Source organism: Narcine bancroftii, chromosome 3 (assembly GCF_036971445.1).
Source record: "Narcine bancroftii isolate sNarBan1 chromosome 3, sNarBan1.hap1, whole genome shotgun sequence".
Lineage (NCBI taxonomy): Eukaryota > Metazoa > Chordata > Chondrichthyes > Torpediniformes > Narcinidae > Narcine > Narcine bancroftii.
The window spans coordinates 174,390,501-174,408,601 of NC_091471.1; the positions used below are offsets into that span (position 1 = coordinate 174,390,501).

The 18,101-nt window shown below is 40.7% G+C and overlaps 1 protein-coding gene across 5 annotated transcripts in view; it reads left to right on the forward strand.

Moving 5' to 3' along the window:
• Positions 1 to 18,101, forward strand: part of adamtsl7 (ADAMTS-like 7) — a 573,773-nt gene that overhangs the window by 449,245 nt on the left and 106,427 nt on the right. For all 5 annotated transcript variants that reach the window (XR_011353929.1, XM_069925866.1, XM_069925865.1 and 2 more), the window contains exon 8: positions 10,470 to 10,674. Coding sequence is in view for 4 of the 5 variants with exons in the window: in XM_069925866.1 (XP_069781967.1) it covers positions 10,470 to 10,674 (205 nt within the window). In the remaining variant the exon portion in view is untranslated. The remainder of the gene's footprint in view (positions 1 to 10,469; positions 10,675 to 18,101) is intronic.

An 18,101-nucleotide genomic window follows, 5' to 3' on the forward strand; every position in this document is an offset into this window, starting at 1 on the left:
TAATTTGCCTCCTGTGTACAAAGATATTTCAGAAAATATCCCTCTTGCTTTGCTTGCTCCTTAGCTTTTTTTTTTTGCTTTTCATTTGCCATACTGAGCTCCAGAAGTTTAATTTTTATCAGTCATCATATTTATCTCCCACAATCCGAGTCCCTAGAAAATGAATCCATAGAACATGACAGAACAGAAAACAGGCCATACAATACATGCATTCATATAGTATAAATAAAGAAATTAATTTTCACTCAGCCACTCTATTCCACTTGACATCGATGGGCTAACTGAAGCGCTGTCATTCTTGCCAGAACTACGTGTCTGTGCTAAACATTCCCCCATCTGGCCCACCGCGCATGCACCATCTGGTCCTGCTACTCCGATCCATTGGTCAAGCACCAGCCAGTACTCGCACATGGACACAAGAAGAAACATGGCTGCACACAGCCTACGGACCCCAGAATGCCACATTTAACAAGGTTAGTGCCCCCCTACCTTGCCCTTTCTGCCCCTACACCTCCAAATTGAGGACAAATTAATAACTGGCTCAAAGTGGTGCTGGACAAGGACAGAGTGCCTCAAAATCAAGCCTAAAACCAGATGTAGCGATTACTATCCACAAAATCTGTTTGGAGGCTGGGTGAGGCTCTTTATTCATGAAATGTTTCAATTATTTCCAATACAAGTCCAGATGTATTTAAATCCTTTATTTTAAAATGTAAAACTTGTAACAGTCTTCTTTAATGTTCCATGAAATGTCTTTAAATAATATTCTATGTTAACAATCTATAATAACAAATATCTGTGTTAACGTTCCATGTAAACGTCCCTGTAAACCAGTGGTTCTCAACCTTTTTCTTTCCATTTATATACCACTTTAAGTAATCCCTATGTCATGGGTGCTCTGTCATTAGTAAGAGATTGCTTGAGCGGGAAGGGAAAGTTGAGAATCATTGCTCTAGACCCAGTTGTTACTGAAATATTTTGCTTGAGAAAAATTGACATTGGCCCATTTCCTTTGGAGTTATGAAACCATGCACATAACAAGTCAATTGGGTATAATTAAAACAGAGATTTTCAAACTTTTTCTTTCCACCCACATACCACCTTACTAATCACAGACCTCCTATGGACACTTTTGCACATTTGGCCCCTACGCTGAATGTCTGGCCACCCTTACATCACCCTTCTGAGGTCTGTGCCCTAGGCAGCTGCCTAGTTGGCCTAATGGTAGCATCAGCCCTGCAATAGACATTGTTCATTGATATATTTAAAGGTGCTGGTAATGAGTAAATGTATAAGAAATGCTTTGGAGGGGTAAGATGAATCAATGTATGGAATGCGATCATATTTGGACCATATGGCTGTTTCTTCCCCAATGCTGTGCAACAGACTTCATTCGGCTGAAGGAGTCCACATTACGATGTAAACTACTGTTTGCTGCATTTACAGTATTCCAGTGAATCGTCATCAAAGAAACTAATTTCATTGAAATGACAAAAAACAGAAATGACCAAGGGAACTATACTTTTTTTAAATAGTAAATTTATAAGCAGCATTGCTGACAAGAGAAAAAATATGATTCCAAATTATGCCTTGAGGAGCAGTCAAGCTAATTGTCCAACACATTCATCTGTAATCCTTATTGCCTAAAGTGAGGTGTTAACGTGTTTAAAGTAAATGAGTTCACACCTTTTTAATCAGCAAAGATAATTGCAGAATTGTATACTTATCAGGACCTATTTTCATATTTTAATTTTTTTTCTGCTCCGTTTTAGTGTAAAATTTGGGAGTCTAAAGACTTCTAAAAAAAATTGCACTTATAAAAATTTGCACATGTGGTATTGGCATTAACAGCTGCTTTCCTGTCTGTCTACCTACATACAATAACAAGCTGTTATGGTGCATAGCTCTCAACACAACAGCTGTTACAACTGCACTGTTCTATTTCATTTCAATTCCAGCAATCAACACAGAGGCCAAAAGTAATGATCCACAAATCACCTCTTTTGTCTGGGCAACTCTATCCCTTGTACACAATTAACACAGAATAGTGTCAATTCCGTCCCAACAAAATTGGTGGGCAGTCAAACTTTACAGAGTAACCTTTGACCATGTAATCAAGGATCCTGTTCATATTTATATAATGTAAGTAATTGCATTTTCACATAAAATAAGTAGCAGCAAACACCATCTTGACATTTTCCAGATTATTTTCATAGTTAACAAATTATTTTCAAAATATATTCACACTTATTAGAAAAATGTGTTCATTCTGTGCACAGGTAGGTCTCACAATAGATTCAACTCTCAATAAACTATTTTCAATGATATTAATGATTAAATGTACTCCTACACTCCTCTTTCTTATTTGTCACCTCCATCAGTACTGGAGTACCACAGAGCTGCCCTGCTCTACTCACTTTAGATCTATGACTGTATGGCTCTGCAAGACAACACCATTTATAACTTTGTTGATGAAACCACAGTAGTGGGTTGTATAAAAAGGGGCAGTGAGACAGCATGCAGAGGGAGATTAAAAACTTGACTGAATAGTGGACCACAACACCCCTCGTATACGGTGTCACCAAAACCTAGGAGCAGATTATTGATTTCAAGTAGGAAAAACCATAGGTATATGATCCAGTGATCATTGGGAGATCAGAGGTGGAGATGGTGAGCAAATTTAAGTTCTTGGGTGTCACTATCTCGGAGGATCTTTGTGAAGAAAGTACGACAGCACCTCTAATTCCTCAGGAGGTTTCTTACTTCATTGGAAATATGCTGATCGCTGCATCACAGTCTGGCATTGGTCATCATTAACCCTGAGCAGAAAGCCCTGCAAAAGTTATTGGGCATGGCCCAGGACATCACAGGCAAAACCCTCCCCACCATCAAGAACATCTGCAGGGAACACTACCATCAGAGAGCAGCAGCAATCATCAAGGATCCACACCACCCAGCACATACTCTGTTCTTGCTGTTACCATCAGACTCGCACCACCAGATTCAGGAACAGTTGCCACCCCTCCACCATCAGGCTCCTCAACAACAAACTCAATCAGGGCTTCATTTAAGGTCTTTTACTTTTGCACTTTATTGATTTTTTTTTCTCTCTGCATTGCACAGTCAGTTTGCTTCTATACCTTTATTTGCTTACAGGTTGTACCTCTTTTTTTCGGCATCCTGTGGTCTGGTAACTCCTGTGATCTGGCACGTTTGAATCTCCTGCCGTTAGTACAACTCCTTACAGACAGAGCGGGACTTGAACCTTGATCCCGCTCGCTGGCACTGTAAAGGTTGAATCTGCCAGCATTCATACAAATTCCTTACAGACACCACAGGACTTGAACCCCAGTCCCAATAGCTGATGGTGTAAAGGTGTAGCACTAACTGCTATGCTAACCATCCTACCCCACAGTATTATTTCCCGTTTTAAGGTTTGTTCTACCTTTGATATGTTTACATACGGGGTCCCTTTGGGGTCCATTTCTGTTTTCAGGCATTTTCTGTGGTCCAGCAATGGCCAGGTCCCAATGTCGCCAGAATAAAGAGGTACAACTGTACTTGTATACATATCTTCTTGAGTACAGTTTTTTGCACCACCAATAAATGGTAATTCTGCCTCTCCCGCAGGATAAACCATCTAAGAGTTGTATGTGATGTCATGTATGGATTCTAACAATAATTTTGAACTTTGAACCTAAGAGTTAAAATGAATGTCAATTTAGTCACTGAAAGATTGACTTCTATGGAGAAACATACTTCAATTTCTATTTGCTTGAGCTAGTGTTCATTGTGGGGATTCTTTGTACCTATCTTCCCATGTGATGACTGCAGATTTCAGTAAAATTCTATGCTGTTTGAGGGACACCATTAGCATGTATGAGTTGTGCATAAGTGCCTGTATATTACTGTAACCCGGCCTCGGCCAGACATGATATTCTGCTGGATCGAATGCTGTCAAACATGGTCATTCTGAGCACTAAATACTCAGAACTTGCAGATAAGTGTGAGGTGTTGTATTTTGGAAGAACAAACCAAGAAAGGGCATACACAGTGAATGATAAGGCACTGAGGAATGCAGTAGAACAGAGGGACCTGGGAATACAGATACATAATTCCCTGAAAATAGCGTCACAGGTGGATAAGGTTTTAAAGAGAACTTTTGGCATTATTGGCCTTCAAAAATCAAAGCATTGAGTACAGGAGTTGGGATGATATGTAAAAGTTGTATAAGACATTGGTGAGGCCAAATTTGGAGTATTATGTATAGTTTTGGTCACCTAACTACAGGAAAGATATCAATAAGATTGAAAGAGTCACGAAAAGATTTACTAGAATGTTGCCTGGACTTCAGGAACTGAGTTACAGGGAAAGGTTAAACAGATGTGGACTTTATTCCCTGGAGCATAGAAGGATGAAGGGAGATTTGATAGAGGTATTTAAAATTATGAGGGGGATAGACAGAGTAAATGTAGATAAGCTTTTTCCACTGAAGGTAGGTGAGATACAAACCAGAGGACATTGGTTAAGATTCAAAATTCAAAGCAGTGTCGTACTACATGATTTTTTTTTTGCCTGCTTCAAGGCAGACAGATTTTCCAGTGGCTGGAATTGCCTAAGCACTTCTTACAGTCAGAGAGAGAAAAGCAAAAGAGATTCCTCCAAGAATCACCAAGTATCCGTAGATTAATCTCCAGTGCCACAGCCATACAGAGTCCAGTCAAAATCATTGGTAATCTGAGCTCCAGATCTGAACCTCCAAATGGTTAGGGAGTCTTCAGTGCCATTGGCACCTCCTCACCACTTGGTTCCGACACCTGGTACCCTGCCAGCCAGTTCGAGCCAATCTCCAGCAGTCCAGAGTGGGTCACACAACAGCAGTCCACAGCCTCCATGGATTCCTCACCTCAAGTCGCCAGCAGCCCACCACATGCACTGGTCCCTCAGCCATAGAGCCACCTCACTGGTCCGCTGCCATGGTCACCATCCTTGCGGGTTGTCACTTCGCTTCCATTATTGTCTCGTAATACTACATTTAGACTAATACTACATGAAATTTTTTAACTTTGGTCTACCTTAAGGAAGACTGAGAGTCACCACTTTGTCCAGCTCCCCTCAGAGAAATGAGGTCCCAATGAGGAATGAACTCATGGCCCCTGGTTTACAAGACCAGTGCTCTAACCTCTGAGCTATCAGAGTATAAAAACAAAATCAGAGATGCCAAGATCAGATTGCCCAACCTCATGAGATATCTGTTATGGGATGCAAATTGAACAGTTCTGATGGGAGGTGGAAAATGTTTAATGAACATTCTCCATGGAAGGAACTTCCATCACAAAAACCGTCTTGATGCTAAGCAATGTAGCAGCTGCAGAGCTGGCAGTGGCTGAATAAATAGTCTGTGAGATCCTTTATGTTGAATAAAATAGCTGGGTTTTTTTTTAGTAATTGTAGGTTGGCATAAGGTACTCTTTTAACCTAATAAAATGACCTTTGTGATCACAGTGTGCGATGAGACGTCAGTCTAAATGGGAAGTAAATTGTTTGTCTTGGTACATTGCATTGACATTTTATATCTTAAATGCTTTCTGATCACAGGTTCCAACCTGTGATCCTCTCTTGAGTGTCTGAAGTTGCATATGCAGTGAAAAATTATTTTGATTACCATTAAAATAATGCATATTTTTTATATTAAGCACATGTTAGAACAAGGTTTTTATTTAGCAGAGAATTACAAGGCTTTAATTGTAGTCAAGGCTCTATTCGTATTGCTCATTTTATATTGAAATTATTCAAGAACAAGAAGCCTTAGTTAAGCTAGGGAAGTTGACCAAACTTTTTTTATTATCTTCCCTGGAACTATTCTCATGCTTGTAACCTATCAAGGTCATTTAGAATTTCACACACTTAATTTCTGCTTCAGCAGTAGCCACAAGTCATGTCACTGTGTTCTGTCATTTAAAAAAAAATAAGACATACAGCACAGTAACAAGCTCTTTCAGCCCACAAATCCATGCTGCCCAATTACACCCAATTGACCTACACCCCCCCCCCCCGGTACATTTTGAAAGGTGGGAGTAAACCAGACACCCCAGGGAAAACCCTCACAGACACTGGGAGAAAGTACAAACTCCTTACCGACAGCGTGGTATTTAAGCCACGGTCCCAATCGCTGGCGCAGTAACAGTGTTGAACTAACCACTACACTAACTGTGCCATCATAATGCACTAAAATGGAGAAAGACCTATCTGGTAGTTAAATGACTAATGTTTTATACTACTCTTTGCCTGTCAAGCCTTATAACAGCATTATTCAGTACAAGGTCTCCATCTGATATTTCATCACAAGAGAAAATAAATTGAAAAAAAAGACACTATTATTGTAGCAACCTCAAAGATTTAAGTTCTCTGTTACAAAATGGAATGTGCTTTCACATATCCTATTCACACGTGCCATCACTGCTGTTCCCGCTAAACTGCGCACGTGTGCATACGCACATGTTTTGCAATCAGTGTTCAAAGGAAATCAATATGCACAGAAAAGGTTAGTTACCTAAAATAGTGTCGTTATATATAATGCTGTAGCTTTTCTGCAAACAGAGCGAACAACAAGACCGGCAATTGACAGGTTCGTTCCAAGGCTCACTGATTTATTACTTGGTTTGCTGAGGCTTTTTAAAGAAGTAACCTGTTTCTACCATTGGGAACCGGAAGTTACATTTCTGACTGGCAGCTATTCAGATTTTTCACGTTCGGGTTCTTTCCTTTGGGGAAAGAGGAAGATGCCCAATGCTATCTTTGGTGCAGGCTGTTCCAACCGTGTGTGTGTTACAATCGGAGCTGGTTCGCCTTGGTCACTACAATACTATAATACATACTTCATAGAAGGTAATCATACTTATATTATATTAAAATATGCCAATACAATTTTATTAGCCATTATATTGAAACAATTTCAAGTTAACATTTGCACAAGCATTCAGTGTGCATATATTTTTATCACAGGAAAAAAATTTGCACAGCATAAGATTTTTGTGCACACTGACTACTAAAAAAAAGAGGGAACAATGACCATCATATCAATATTTAACTAACATTTTTTCTATGGCATTGATTCTCCTTTCTAACAATGGTGTTATTTATTGTCAAAATATAAAACTGTGCCAAGGTATAGTAGATAATTGTTTGGGTCAGTCTTTCAGACCCACATTAATAGTCTTTTGTCTCTGGCTAATTGCAGGTTTTCAACAGGAAACTGTAATAACTTGGAGATGTAACATCAGTGCCCATTCTCCCTGTCTACATTACTCTGCCCAGTAATTGGAGGATGTCTTAAGCTATACCCTATTCTCACTGCTACATAGCAATGAGGTATAGGTGCCACAAGATTTGTACCAGGTTTGGGAAGAGTTACTGCCCTTCCACCATTAGACTCCTGAACATCAAACTCAATCAAAGACTATTTTAAGGATTCTGTTTGCCTTGGATCTTAGGTACCTTAACCTTCTGGACCTGACTATTATGCAGCATCCTGTCAAACCCCTTAGAGAAGTCCATATAAAGATCTACTGCCCAACCTTCATCAATCTTCTTAATTACCTCCTCAAAAAACTCAAATTCTTGAGTTAGGATTCCTTCCACACCAAGCCATGCCATCTATCCCTGCTCAGCTCCTGTCCTCCCTAATGTACATAAATCCTATCCCTTCAGAATTTTACCAGAAATTTCCCTAACTGATATTAATCCCACTGGTTTGTAGTTAGTAAAAACATAATGCTGGAGAAACAGCAGGTCAAACAGTTTACTTTATATAGCAAAGATAAAGATACAGAACCAAGCTTCGGGCTTGAGCTCTTCATCAAAATGTAAGCAGGTGTCTGAACATTACTCTGATCAGCAGTTAACCTTGCTTACCTCCTGCTTCCTTAAATAAAGGAACAATATTACATATCCTCCAGTCTTCTAGCACCTTATCTATGGCTCTTAAGTATGCAAAAAGCTCCATCAGGTTCCAGCTATTTTATCACTGGCTTCCTATGGCAACCCAAAATGGATCTCTTGCATCTCTGGAAATTTATTAAACCTTTAAACATCCCATGACATCTAACACCTTCATCTCTTTAATATTTTATACACAGACCCTTCTATGACTATTTCACACAACTTTCTCCTTAGTGAATACAAATTTAAAAGATTAATTTAGAACCTCACCCACATTGGCAGGCTCCATGCATAGACTTCAGAAAGAAAATCTGCAAGATCGTGGGGTCAAGTACAATATACAAATGTGCTGGAGAAACTCAGCAAGCCACACAGCATCCACAGAAAGTGATTCCAATATTGGCAAGGATTCCGAGAAATCTAACTGCATTGTCATCCGTCAAAATTAGGGCGACGTCGTTGAATTCCGTGCTGTCTGTGAGGAGTTTGTATGTTCTCCCCATGTATATGTGGGTTTCACTGGGTGCTCCCAGTTTCCTCCCACTGTTCAAAAAGTACGAGAGCTTGAAAGTCAATTGGGTGTAATTGGGCGGCATGGGTCAAAATGACCAGTTACTGTGTTTTATGTTTTAAATAGATAGATAGATAGATAGTTCCATTACATCTTTTGCATAAAAGAGAGCCACCTCCGTTCATCCAAATGGTGACATCTCCACTTTTCAGCTGCATTTTGAGATATAAATGCTCATAAGGACATCTTTACCAGTGTAGCAACACAGTTGATGTTCATGAAAATTTGTCTGGGCACACTTGAGAGCTATATGTTTGTGTACAAGGTGCAAAAGGAACATGCATGCGTAGGTGAAAAGGATCATCAATATATTGAACTATATTAAAAAAATATATGATGCTAAATCAGGACAATGTCATCAAATCTTATTCATGCTTCTGACCCATGATGGCATTGGCAGATCCAGCTCCAACAGTGTCATCAAGTTTGCAGGTGACACAACAGTAGTTGGTCTCATCAGCAACAATGAAGAGTTGCACTACAGAGAAGAGGTGAAAAATCAAGTAAAATGGTGCAAGACTAACAACCCTGAGGCTCAACATGGCAAGACAAAGGAGATGATCATGGACTTCAGGGGGACCAGGAATGACCACCCTCCATTACACATTTACAACCCACCATTGATGTAATCTACCAGGATCATTGTTTGAAGAGAGAGTGTAAAATCACCGAGGACCACTATCATAGCATCTTTCGGCTGCTCCCGGCAGGAAAGAGATACAGGGGTATCAGAGCCAGCATGACCAGGCAAAGAAACAGCTTCTTACCAAGGGCAGTAAGAATGCTGAATGACTGAAGGAACTACTCATACTAACCATGCGAGACTCTCATATTTATGAAATATTTATTTATATGTATAAATGAGTACGTCCTGTATATATATCATTTGTCTGTACGTGCGTTATGTTGGGTTGTATGTGTAGATTGCACTGAGGAATGGAAAATGTTATTTGTCGGGTTGTACAATCCTTACATACTTTCTCTGGGGGCAGGTGAGGTCTGGGCTCGATGTCCCACTCACTCCAGGAAAGTGCATGCATAATTCATCGCCTCTCCTTTCTCGATCTAGTGATCACTGCAAATGGCCTCTCCTACATTACTGCATCCATAGCAACACCTTCTTGTTGGTGTCCTCTGTTTTCACGGCGTTTTCTACGTCATGGCGCCACCAAGTGACTGGCGGTATAACTGGATGGGTAGGCTGGGCTCGTTAGCCTTGGTTGGTAGCCAGCCTAAGAGAAGAAAAACTGATTTCAAGCCTGGGCAGATAGGACTCATTAGCCTTGTCAGGCCATCCATCTAGGAGAAGGACACTCCGAAGTAACACCTATGACCCAAGGACCTGCCTGTCACTGTCCTACCATTCTAGGCTGTGCAGATAAACCCCAGGTGCAAAGGGTGGGGCCAGTACTGCACACACGGCACTCCACCTAAAATATTCATTATGCAAGCTCGAAGGACATGCCCGTGTCTACGAACCTTCCTAAATCTTCATTCTCAAAGCCAAGCCATGATTTATACAATGAGATGACAATGGACTTGACTTAACTTGATTGCAGATAGATATGGTGATGGAATATTGTCGGAGTTCATGCTGTAGATGGATAGAGCTGCATTGTGATTCATTTATTGAACAAAAAACCCAAGGCCTGGAGTTTCATTTCAGATATATGAATTCATGTCTTACTATGGCAGCTGTGGAATTTAAATTCAAGTAAATTAATACAAAAGCTGGTGTCATGAGGGAATCATTGACTGTAAAAAACCCACTTGGTCACTGATGTCCTTACCCACCAAAGTGGTTGATTCTGAACTGCTTTGTGAAATTTCTTGGTCATGGACAATAATGGGAACCTTGCCATTGACACCTACAAGTCATAAATAGATATATTTTAGAAAGGAGTGTTTTGCAAAACAGTAAATGTATTATCACTTAATTTCACTTCTATCTTTTCAGAGCCTTGGCTGCGATGAGATACTGGGCTCAAACAAATTCGTGGACAGATGTGGTGTTTGTGGTGGTGACAACACCACCTGTAAAGTAATATCTGGAACATTCAAGCAAAGTATCATGTCAGTGGGATATCACAAGATCCTTGAAATACCTGAAGGAGCAACACAAATTAACGTCACTGAAATGACCAAGAGCAGAAACTATCTGGGTATGTTATCTCTCTTTTCCACATATTCCCTGCACTTACTATGTACACAAAATCATGTGCCAGGCTGTTTCCCAGATTCCTGCCACTGACACAAATAGAATCACCCTTCTGGACTTTCCAAGAGTTTCTCGCTCTGAACTCCAAGCATACAGAGTCTAAAACTAGGTGGCATAGATGTAAGGTGAGCGACAAATTTTTAAAAGGGACCTCAGGGCCACCTTTTTCACACAGACTGGTGGTATATGGAATGAGCTTTCAGAGGGAGTAATAGAGGGAGGTACAATAGCAACTTTTAAAAGACATTTAGACAGATACGTGGAAAGGAAAGTTTTTGGGGGTATGGGCCAAACTTGGGGGAATAGGACTGGCTTGGATAGACAACTTGATCAGCATGGAGAAGTTGGGCCAAAGTTTAAATTGCTCCATCTGTAAATAGGTGAATATGATTCTGGCATTTCAAAAAAAGAGTTTACGGAAGTTAATAGTAAAATGGTCCTGTTTTCTTGCCAGCTTATAGTTCAAGATTCCTTGCTTCTACAGATCTGTTTTAATATTATCCTGGTTTCATATCATTGCCTTTATTAAACTTGAGTGAGAATATATCAATGACAGAAAGTAATTGTCTTTGAAACATTAATGTGAGCATGCATTCTTGTGTTTCATCAAGGATACTTGTACATCATTTGACTGATTCTAATGCGTATCCTCTCTTTGCACTGGTCAGTGTTACTGAAAAAATGTCAAGACTGCTAATAAATTGCTCTGTCTGTACTATATTATTGCCAGATATCAACTTTCAGATAATTGTCATTGAAGCCAGTACTATTTTTCTGGCTAATCAGGTATTCATGGACAAATTGTTCATTCCTCACAATTCATAATTAGATCAGGGAGGGTATTCTCTGATCTTATATAATTCACAAGAAATGTTGTCAGTTGACTGAGCATATTGAAACATTTAGTCAACTGTTCCAATTTTTATTACGACATCCAGAGGCAAGTAAATTCACTTACGTTGGAAGGTAGGGTAGAATAGATTATTTCAATTTTTAAAAAAAATTTAAACCAAATTGGAGTAGAAAGAAACATGTCTGGAAGACTGCCAACAGGAAAGAGAGTGGAGCCAAACAGACAAAAAATGAGTGAAACTGGTCCATGACTAAAAAAGGAAATGAGCTTTAAACAGATGGTGGTCCATTGCACAAATGCCTGTTTTTCGTTATCTATATGTTCAGTCAGGTGCAGTATAAAATTGGAACTGTTTAAATGAGGCAACTCCCATTTTATTCCATGACCATTTCATCCAATTTCTGATATACACTGCACTATGCAAGTATTGGATTAGAAATACAAACCTCCATCAGATTTTCTGGTCGCTGCATCCTTCCCATGTTCCATGAAAGTGAAGACAATGGTTGACAGGATGGTGACGAAGATAAGGGTCAGGACACTGAGTTCAGGAGTAGGGGGCAACATGTTACAGCTGTACATGGTATTGGTGAGACCAATCAGAGTATTTTGCACAGTTCTGATCATCCAGCTATTGGAAACATGTAATTGAGCTAGAAACAGTCCAGAAAAAATTCACAAGAACGTTAATGGGACTGGTAGACTTGAATTATTAGGAAAGGCTCGACTTTTCTCCCTGAAATGCAGGAGGTGGAAACCTTAATGGGGTTTATAAAATCGTGAGGTGCATTGATAAGTTATATAGTCATAGTATTTTAGGTAGGGAAATTTTAATTTTTTTTAAATTTAGACATACAGCAAGGTAACAGGCCATTTCAGCCCACGAGTCCATGCTGTCCAATTTACACTCCATTAACCTACACCTCTGGGAGGAACCATGGGAGGAAACCAGAGCCACCAGACAAAACCCACGCAGACACGAGGAGAACATACAAACTCCTACAGACAGCATGGGATTTGAACATCGGTCCGGTTCCAATCGCTGGCGCTGTAATGACATTTGCACTAACCGCTATGCCAACCATGCTGCCCTAATTAGAGATTACAATTAGAGAGCAGTGATTTCAGTTAAGAGGGGAAAGATTTAAAAGGGACCTTGGGCTACATTTTTCATACAGAAGGTGGTGGCTGCATGAAATGAGCTTCCAAAAGTAGTGTTAGAGGCAGTTACATGTCGAGAAAGGTTTAGAGGAATATGAGCCGAACACTTGGGTAGACAACATGGTCAGCATGAACAATTTGATCCAAATGTCCTGTTTCTGTGCTGTAAAATTCTATGACTGTGAGTTTTATTTTGCTCTTTCACCCATTCCAAAACACACAGGTTGTCACTTTTTTGTTGTGAATTGCTGTAATGGAGAAGGACCAGGCAAAGAAGTGATTTCTCCAGATTCAATGAGCTGCAAGAGAAACTCAGCGAATCAGAGAGCATCCTTAGGTAGAAATCATTAGTCAGTTTTTTGGATCGCAATTGAAAATAAAGTTAAAAGGGATAATACCTGTTAATTTTAGTAAAATGAATACCAAAACAGCATGAACATTGCTTTTTCTCATTTTAGGTAACCCCATCTCCACCTGGTTCAATGGTTTCCATGTAGTATTTACTTATTTCTGTATTTATTTTTTCCCTAACTTCCTCCCCCTTCTCCGCTTCAGAGTTCTCTTACCCTACCCGTGTTCTCCACCCCTCCCACTTTCTGTCCAATATCCATATTGCCTCTTGGCCCCTTCCCAGCTTCTTTGCCCCTTCATACATGCAGTAACTCTCTTTTTTACATCAGACTTAATAAAGGGTCCTGTCCAAAAAAATGTTGACTGACCATTTTTACCCATCTATGCTGTCTGAACCACTGAGTTCCTTTAACAGTTCATTGTTTGCTCAAGATTCTGGCACCTGCAATCTTTGTGTCTGCCAGTTTTCTCTCAATCACTGCCTTATGTAATTAGGATATCTCTTGGATTGATCATAGCCCTTTTAGCCTTTTTCTGAAAATGGAGCTCTTTATCTTATATTGTAGCACCATGTTATGGAAGAAGAATGGGCAGATGTTAATAGGACCTTGTGATGCACAGTGATGGTACCTGTATAGGTATTTGCTTAAGTTATATGAATTCTAAGAGAAAGATTCCACAGGTGTTAGAAAAAAAATGGATAGCAATTATGAGGGCAGCAGCTGATGCATATTGTGTAAGAGAGAGGGTGGTTTTGTGGTTTAAGGGGAAAGATGGGTAGTGGAATGACAAGACTTGTACTGCTGAGTGGCTGTCAGAACTGTAAGAAAACTTTACATGAGCCTCTTACCCAAAACAGCTGTGGTGAGCTCATTGAATTTAATTTTACATTGCTGACAAGTCTATGGTGTCAGATTCTTGGCACTCACACACTAAGCAGTGTACATAAATTCACTTGGTGTGTGTGACACCCTTGGGTCATACTTCTGGATCCAGTACACAATTCTTTGCATTTGCAATCTTTCAAAGAACTTGTAAATACAGTGGAACAATTAGCTCTATGTGGTTTGTTTCAATGCCCACAACCCGTCCATAAGGCAAATAATTGTGCTTGCTTGTGAAAGGATGAATGTTTGCTATGAGCTTATTAATCTGTGCATATTTTGCCTCTGCTTTCATTAAACATGATAAAATTACAAAGGATTGTAACTGATTATGTTTATTGGCTAGAAGATGTTTTGAACTAGAGTCAAAAGCAAAGCTATTAATCCTAAACCTGTCCAATACTTTAATGAATGATGACTTCATCATTAAATGACGGCTTTAATTTGTTCATAGTAGTGTTTTTAACTTCTAAAATGCCTTATCCAATAACCTCAATTACTTTCATAAGGCTGTCATGTTGTTCTTCTTTGAATGAGCCCCATCTATTACATTATCTCCTGATTAGTCAACATCTTCAATATGGAGACACACAGGAGACTGCAGATGCTGGAATCTGAAACGAAACACAAATTTCTGGAGGAAATCAGTTTCAGTCAAAATTTCAATGAAGGGTTCCAGCTCGAAACATTGACCATTCTTCTCACACTGATGCTGTTTGACTGAAATCAGTTTCAGTCAAAATTTCAATGAAGGGTTCCAGCTCGAAACATTGACCATTCTTCTCACACTGATGCTGTTTGACCCGCTGAGTTTCTCCACAGACTGTGTATGGAGTAGGATCAAGGAAAAAGCGGTGGGAATCCCTGCCTCCCATAAGGAATATTATATATGCATAGCCTGGATCCTAAATCATCTTATTACTTGCCAAAAACCATAGGAGGTATTTAATCTGCTAAAGAATTTTACTTAGCTGCCATAAATTTCTAATCTATTGGAAAATTATAACATTCTAATTTAACTACTTTGTAACATTTCTGGGATCCAAATTTACTTGCAAACTATCATTATTTTGGTCACTTTTTTAAGATGTTTATTTTCGATTTCTCTTTGCAACATTTAAGTCCTTTATTCTGCCCAAATCTATTTTTCTCAGGATGTCTTTTCCTTCATGGATAGATTGTTGATTGCTGGAAACCAGTGTTAACCTGGTAAATAATTCAGTGAACCAAAGATGCTGCTGTATTGTGCTGTGAGACAGTGGTCGAACAGACTGGAGACACAAGTGTCACAGCAGAATGTTTATTTAAACTTCATGCACTCGCTTATCAGGCTGCAGTCGGACTGCGTGTACATCCCACTGCTTGCGTCACACAGCGGAAGAGACTGATGCGCATCGTCATTTTTGTCGCAACTGCCCCGCTGATCACATGTAACAAGCGGGGCTGGTTCGTCATAGCATAGTTGCATGTCACTACATAACCCCACGAAATCGGCACTGGTGGCATCTTGGCACTTTGGAGGCCTGCCTCTGCATGCTGGTCCTGTACTTGGACCAGCTGGGTTTTGTCCAAGTGAGCCGGCTTCAGGCGGTCCAATATGAAAAGTTCCTCTCTGCCTCCGATATCTAAGGCGAAAGTGGAACTCGTTCTGCAGAGCACTTTTTAGAAGTCAACACCCTGCAATAGTGAGCACACAGCCAACCTGGAAAGGGTGTCTGTGACGATGTTCCATTTACCAGAGAGATGACAAATGAAGATAGTGAACTCAGAGATGTACAACAGGTGTCTCTGCTGCCAAGTGGCCACGGGTGTGACATCTTGCAGAAGGCGAAGGTTAACAGCTTGTTGTTGGTGTAGACGGTGAAAGCTGGGCCCTCCAAAAAGCTAGGTGTCGTCCACCAATTTTTCAAGGACTGCGCCCACTGCTATAGTGGATTCATCGACCGTGAGTGCCATGGGTGCATCCATCTGTGGGTGCACAAGCATGGTGGAACATGCTAGGGCTTCCTTAGTAGCATTGAACGCGGCCAAGGAGTAGTTGGTCCAGTGGAGATCCTTGGTGGATGTGGTCATCAGGTTGAAAAGGGGGCACATGATAGCAGCAGCATTGGAGATGCATCTGTTTTAAAAGTTGAACTCCTACAGTCCTTTGAGCATGTCCAGCCTTGGGAACTGGCAGATGGCATACACCTGGGAGGGATACCACTCTATCTTTGGTGATGTGGTGACTGTGGTTAATGCCAAGCTGCCCGTCTCCCCTCTGGCGAGCCTTGCTGTACTAACATTGGCTGTGCATTATCTCTACTGTTAAGGACACTCCCCTTGGATATAACTGTATATGCATCTATTGTCTTTCATTATTGTACCATTAGTTTCTGCTAATAAAAGCCATGATTATTGTTTGACCACATCGTCTTTGTCTACTTCATCAACTGGCACTTCAATTTTATTAGCAGAAATGGATGTAGCACTCAAGCCAGAGCGGCTGATAATTGACCAATCTACCCCGAGGACCAGAGAAATTTTCAACCACTGGATTGTTTGTTTCGATTACTACATTGGCTCGAATCAAAAGGACAGCTGCTAGGAAAGACTGAAGCAAGCAATACATGGATACCATGTTTGGCCTTGAGATACTCTAGCAGCCAAAATACGCCAGTATATAGCAAGCAATCAAAATATAATGAGATGTTTTATGAATATGTCAGCCTATCAGGTTGTTTACAAATTCTGGTGCTTCGTCTCAAAACAGGTGGCTCCTTTGCAACCTTGGGAACTGGTACAGGTCCTGGGTCTGTAGTGTGGGAAGGACTGGCTTCTGGACCCGCTCCAGAATCACCAGCATGAGGCAGTGGAGCCTCAGCATGGCCATCTGAAAGCTTATTAGGGGTCATAGGCTGGGGGAGTGAGTCCAATCTCTCAGGCTCACTCTGAGTAGGGGAGTGAGGAAGGGGCGAACCAGGCGAGGCCAGATCTCTTAAGGGTACAGTGTCAGTACCACCGTCTGGGAATTTAACATGAGTGTAGTTGGGGTTAGTATGCAGTAGCTGAACTGGTTGGACTAGGGGTTCTGTTTTTTGACCCCGAACGTGGCTCTTCAGCAGCATGGTTCCAGGCTCAGATAAACAGGCTGGCCAGTCCATCACAGTTTTTGATTTCCTAGGAAAGGCAAACATACGTTCATGAGGTGTTTGATTTGTTGCAGTGCACAATAAAGACCGAATAGAATGTAGTGCCTCAGGCAGCACCTCCTGCCACCGGGTAACAGGGTAACCATGTGTTTTTAAAGCAAGATTAACAGTCTTCCAGACTGTAGCATTAGCCCTTTCAACCTGCCCATTGCCCTGCAGGTTGTAGCTCGTGGTACGGCTGGTGGAAATCCCCTTTCATAGCAGGGCTCGCTGCAGTTCAGCGCTCATAAATGCTGAGCCTCTGTCGGTATGAATGTTATTGGGAAAACCTAAAATGTTGAAAATTCTGTCAAGTGACAATTACAGATGCTGACGAGACATCTGGGCAGGGATTCGCAAAGGGAAACCTGGAATATTCGTCAATTACAGTAAGGAAATATACATTTTTGTTGTTGGAAGGTAATGGCCCTTTAAAATCTAAGCTAATCCTCTCAAAAGGTCAGGTTGCCTTGATGAGAGTGGCTTCTGGAGCTTTGAAGTATTGTGGTTTGCATTCTGCGGAAACATGACAGCTTTTAGTCAGTTTCCTGACTTCTTCCAGAGAGTGAGGAAGGTTGTTAGCCCTCATGTAGTGGAAGAATCTCGTGACTCCTGGGTGGCACAGTCTGCTATGGATCTCTTTTAGCCCCTCCAGCTGAGCACCAGCAGCAGGTCGTGACAATGCGTCAGAGGGATCATTTAACCTGCCCATTCTGTACTGGATCTCATAATTATAAGTTGAGAGTTCTATTCGCCAGCGTGCCATCTTATCGTTCTTGATTTTACTTTTCTGTTTAGTACTGAACATGTAGGCTACAAATTTCTGCTCAGTGACAAGAGTCAATTTTCTGCCGGATAGAAAGTGTCTCCAGTAGTGAATAGCTTCAATAATAGCCTGGGCTTCTTTTTCAATGGCAGGATGTTTAAGTTCAGGTCCACGTAACATGTGGGA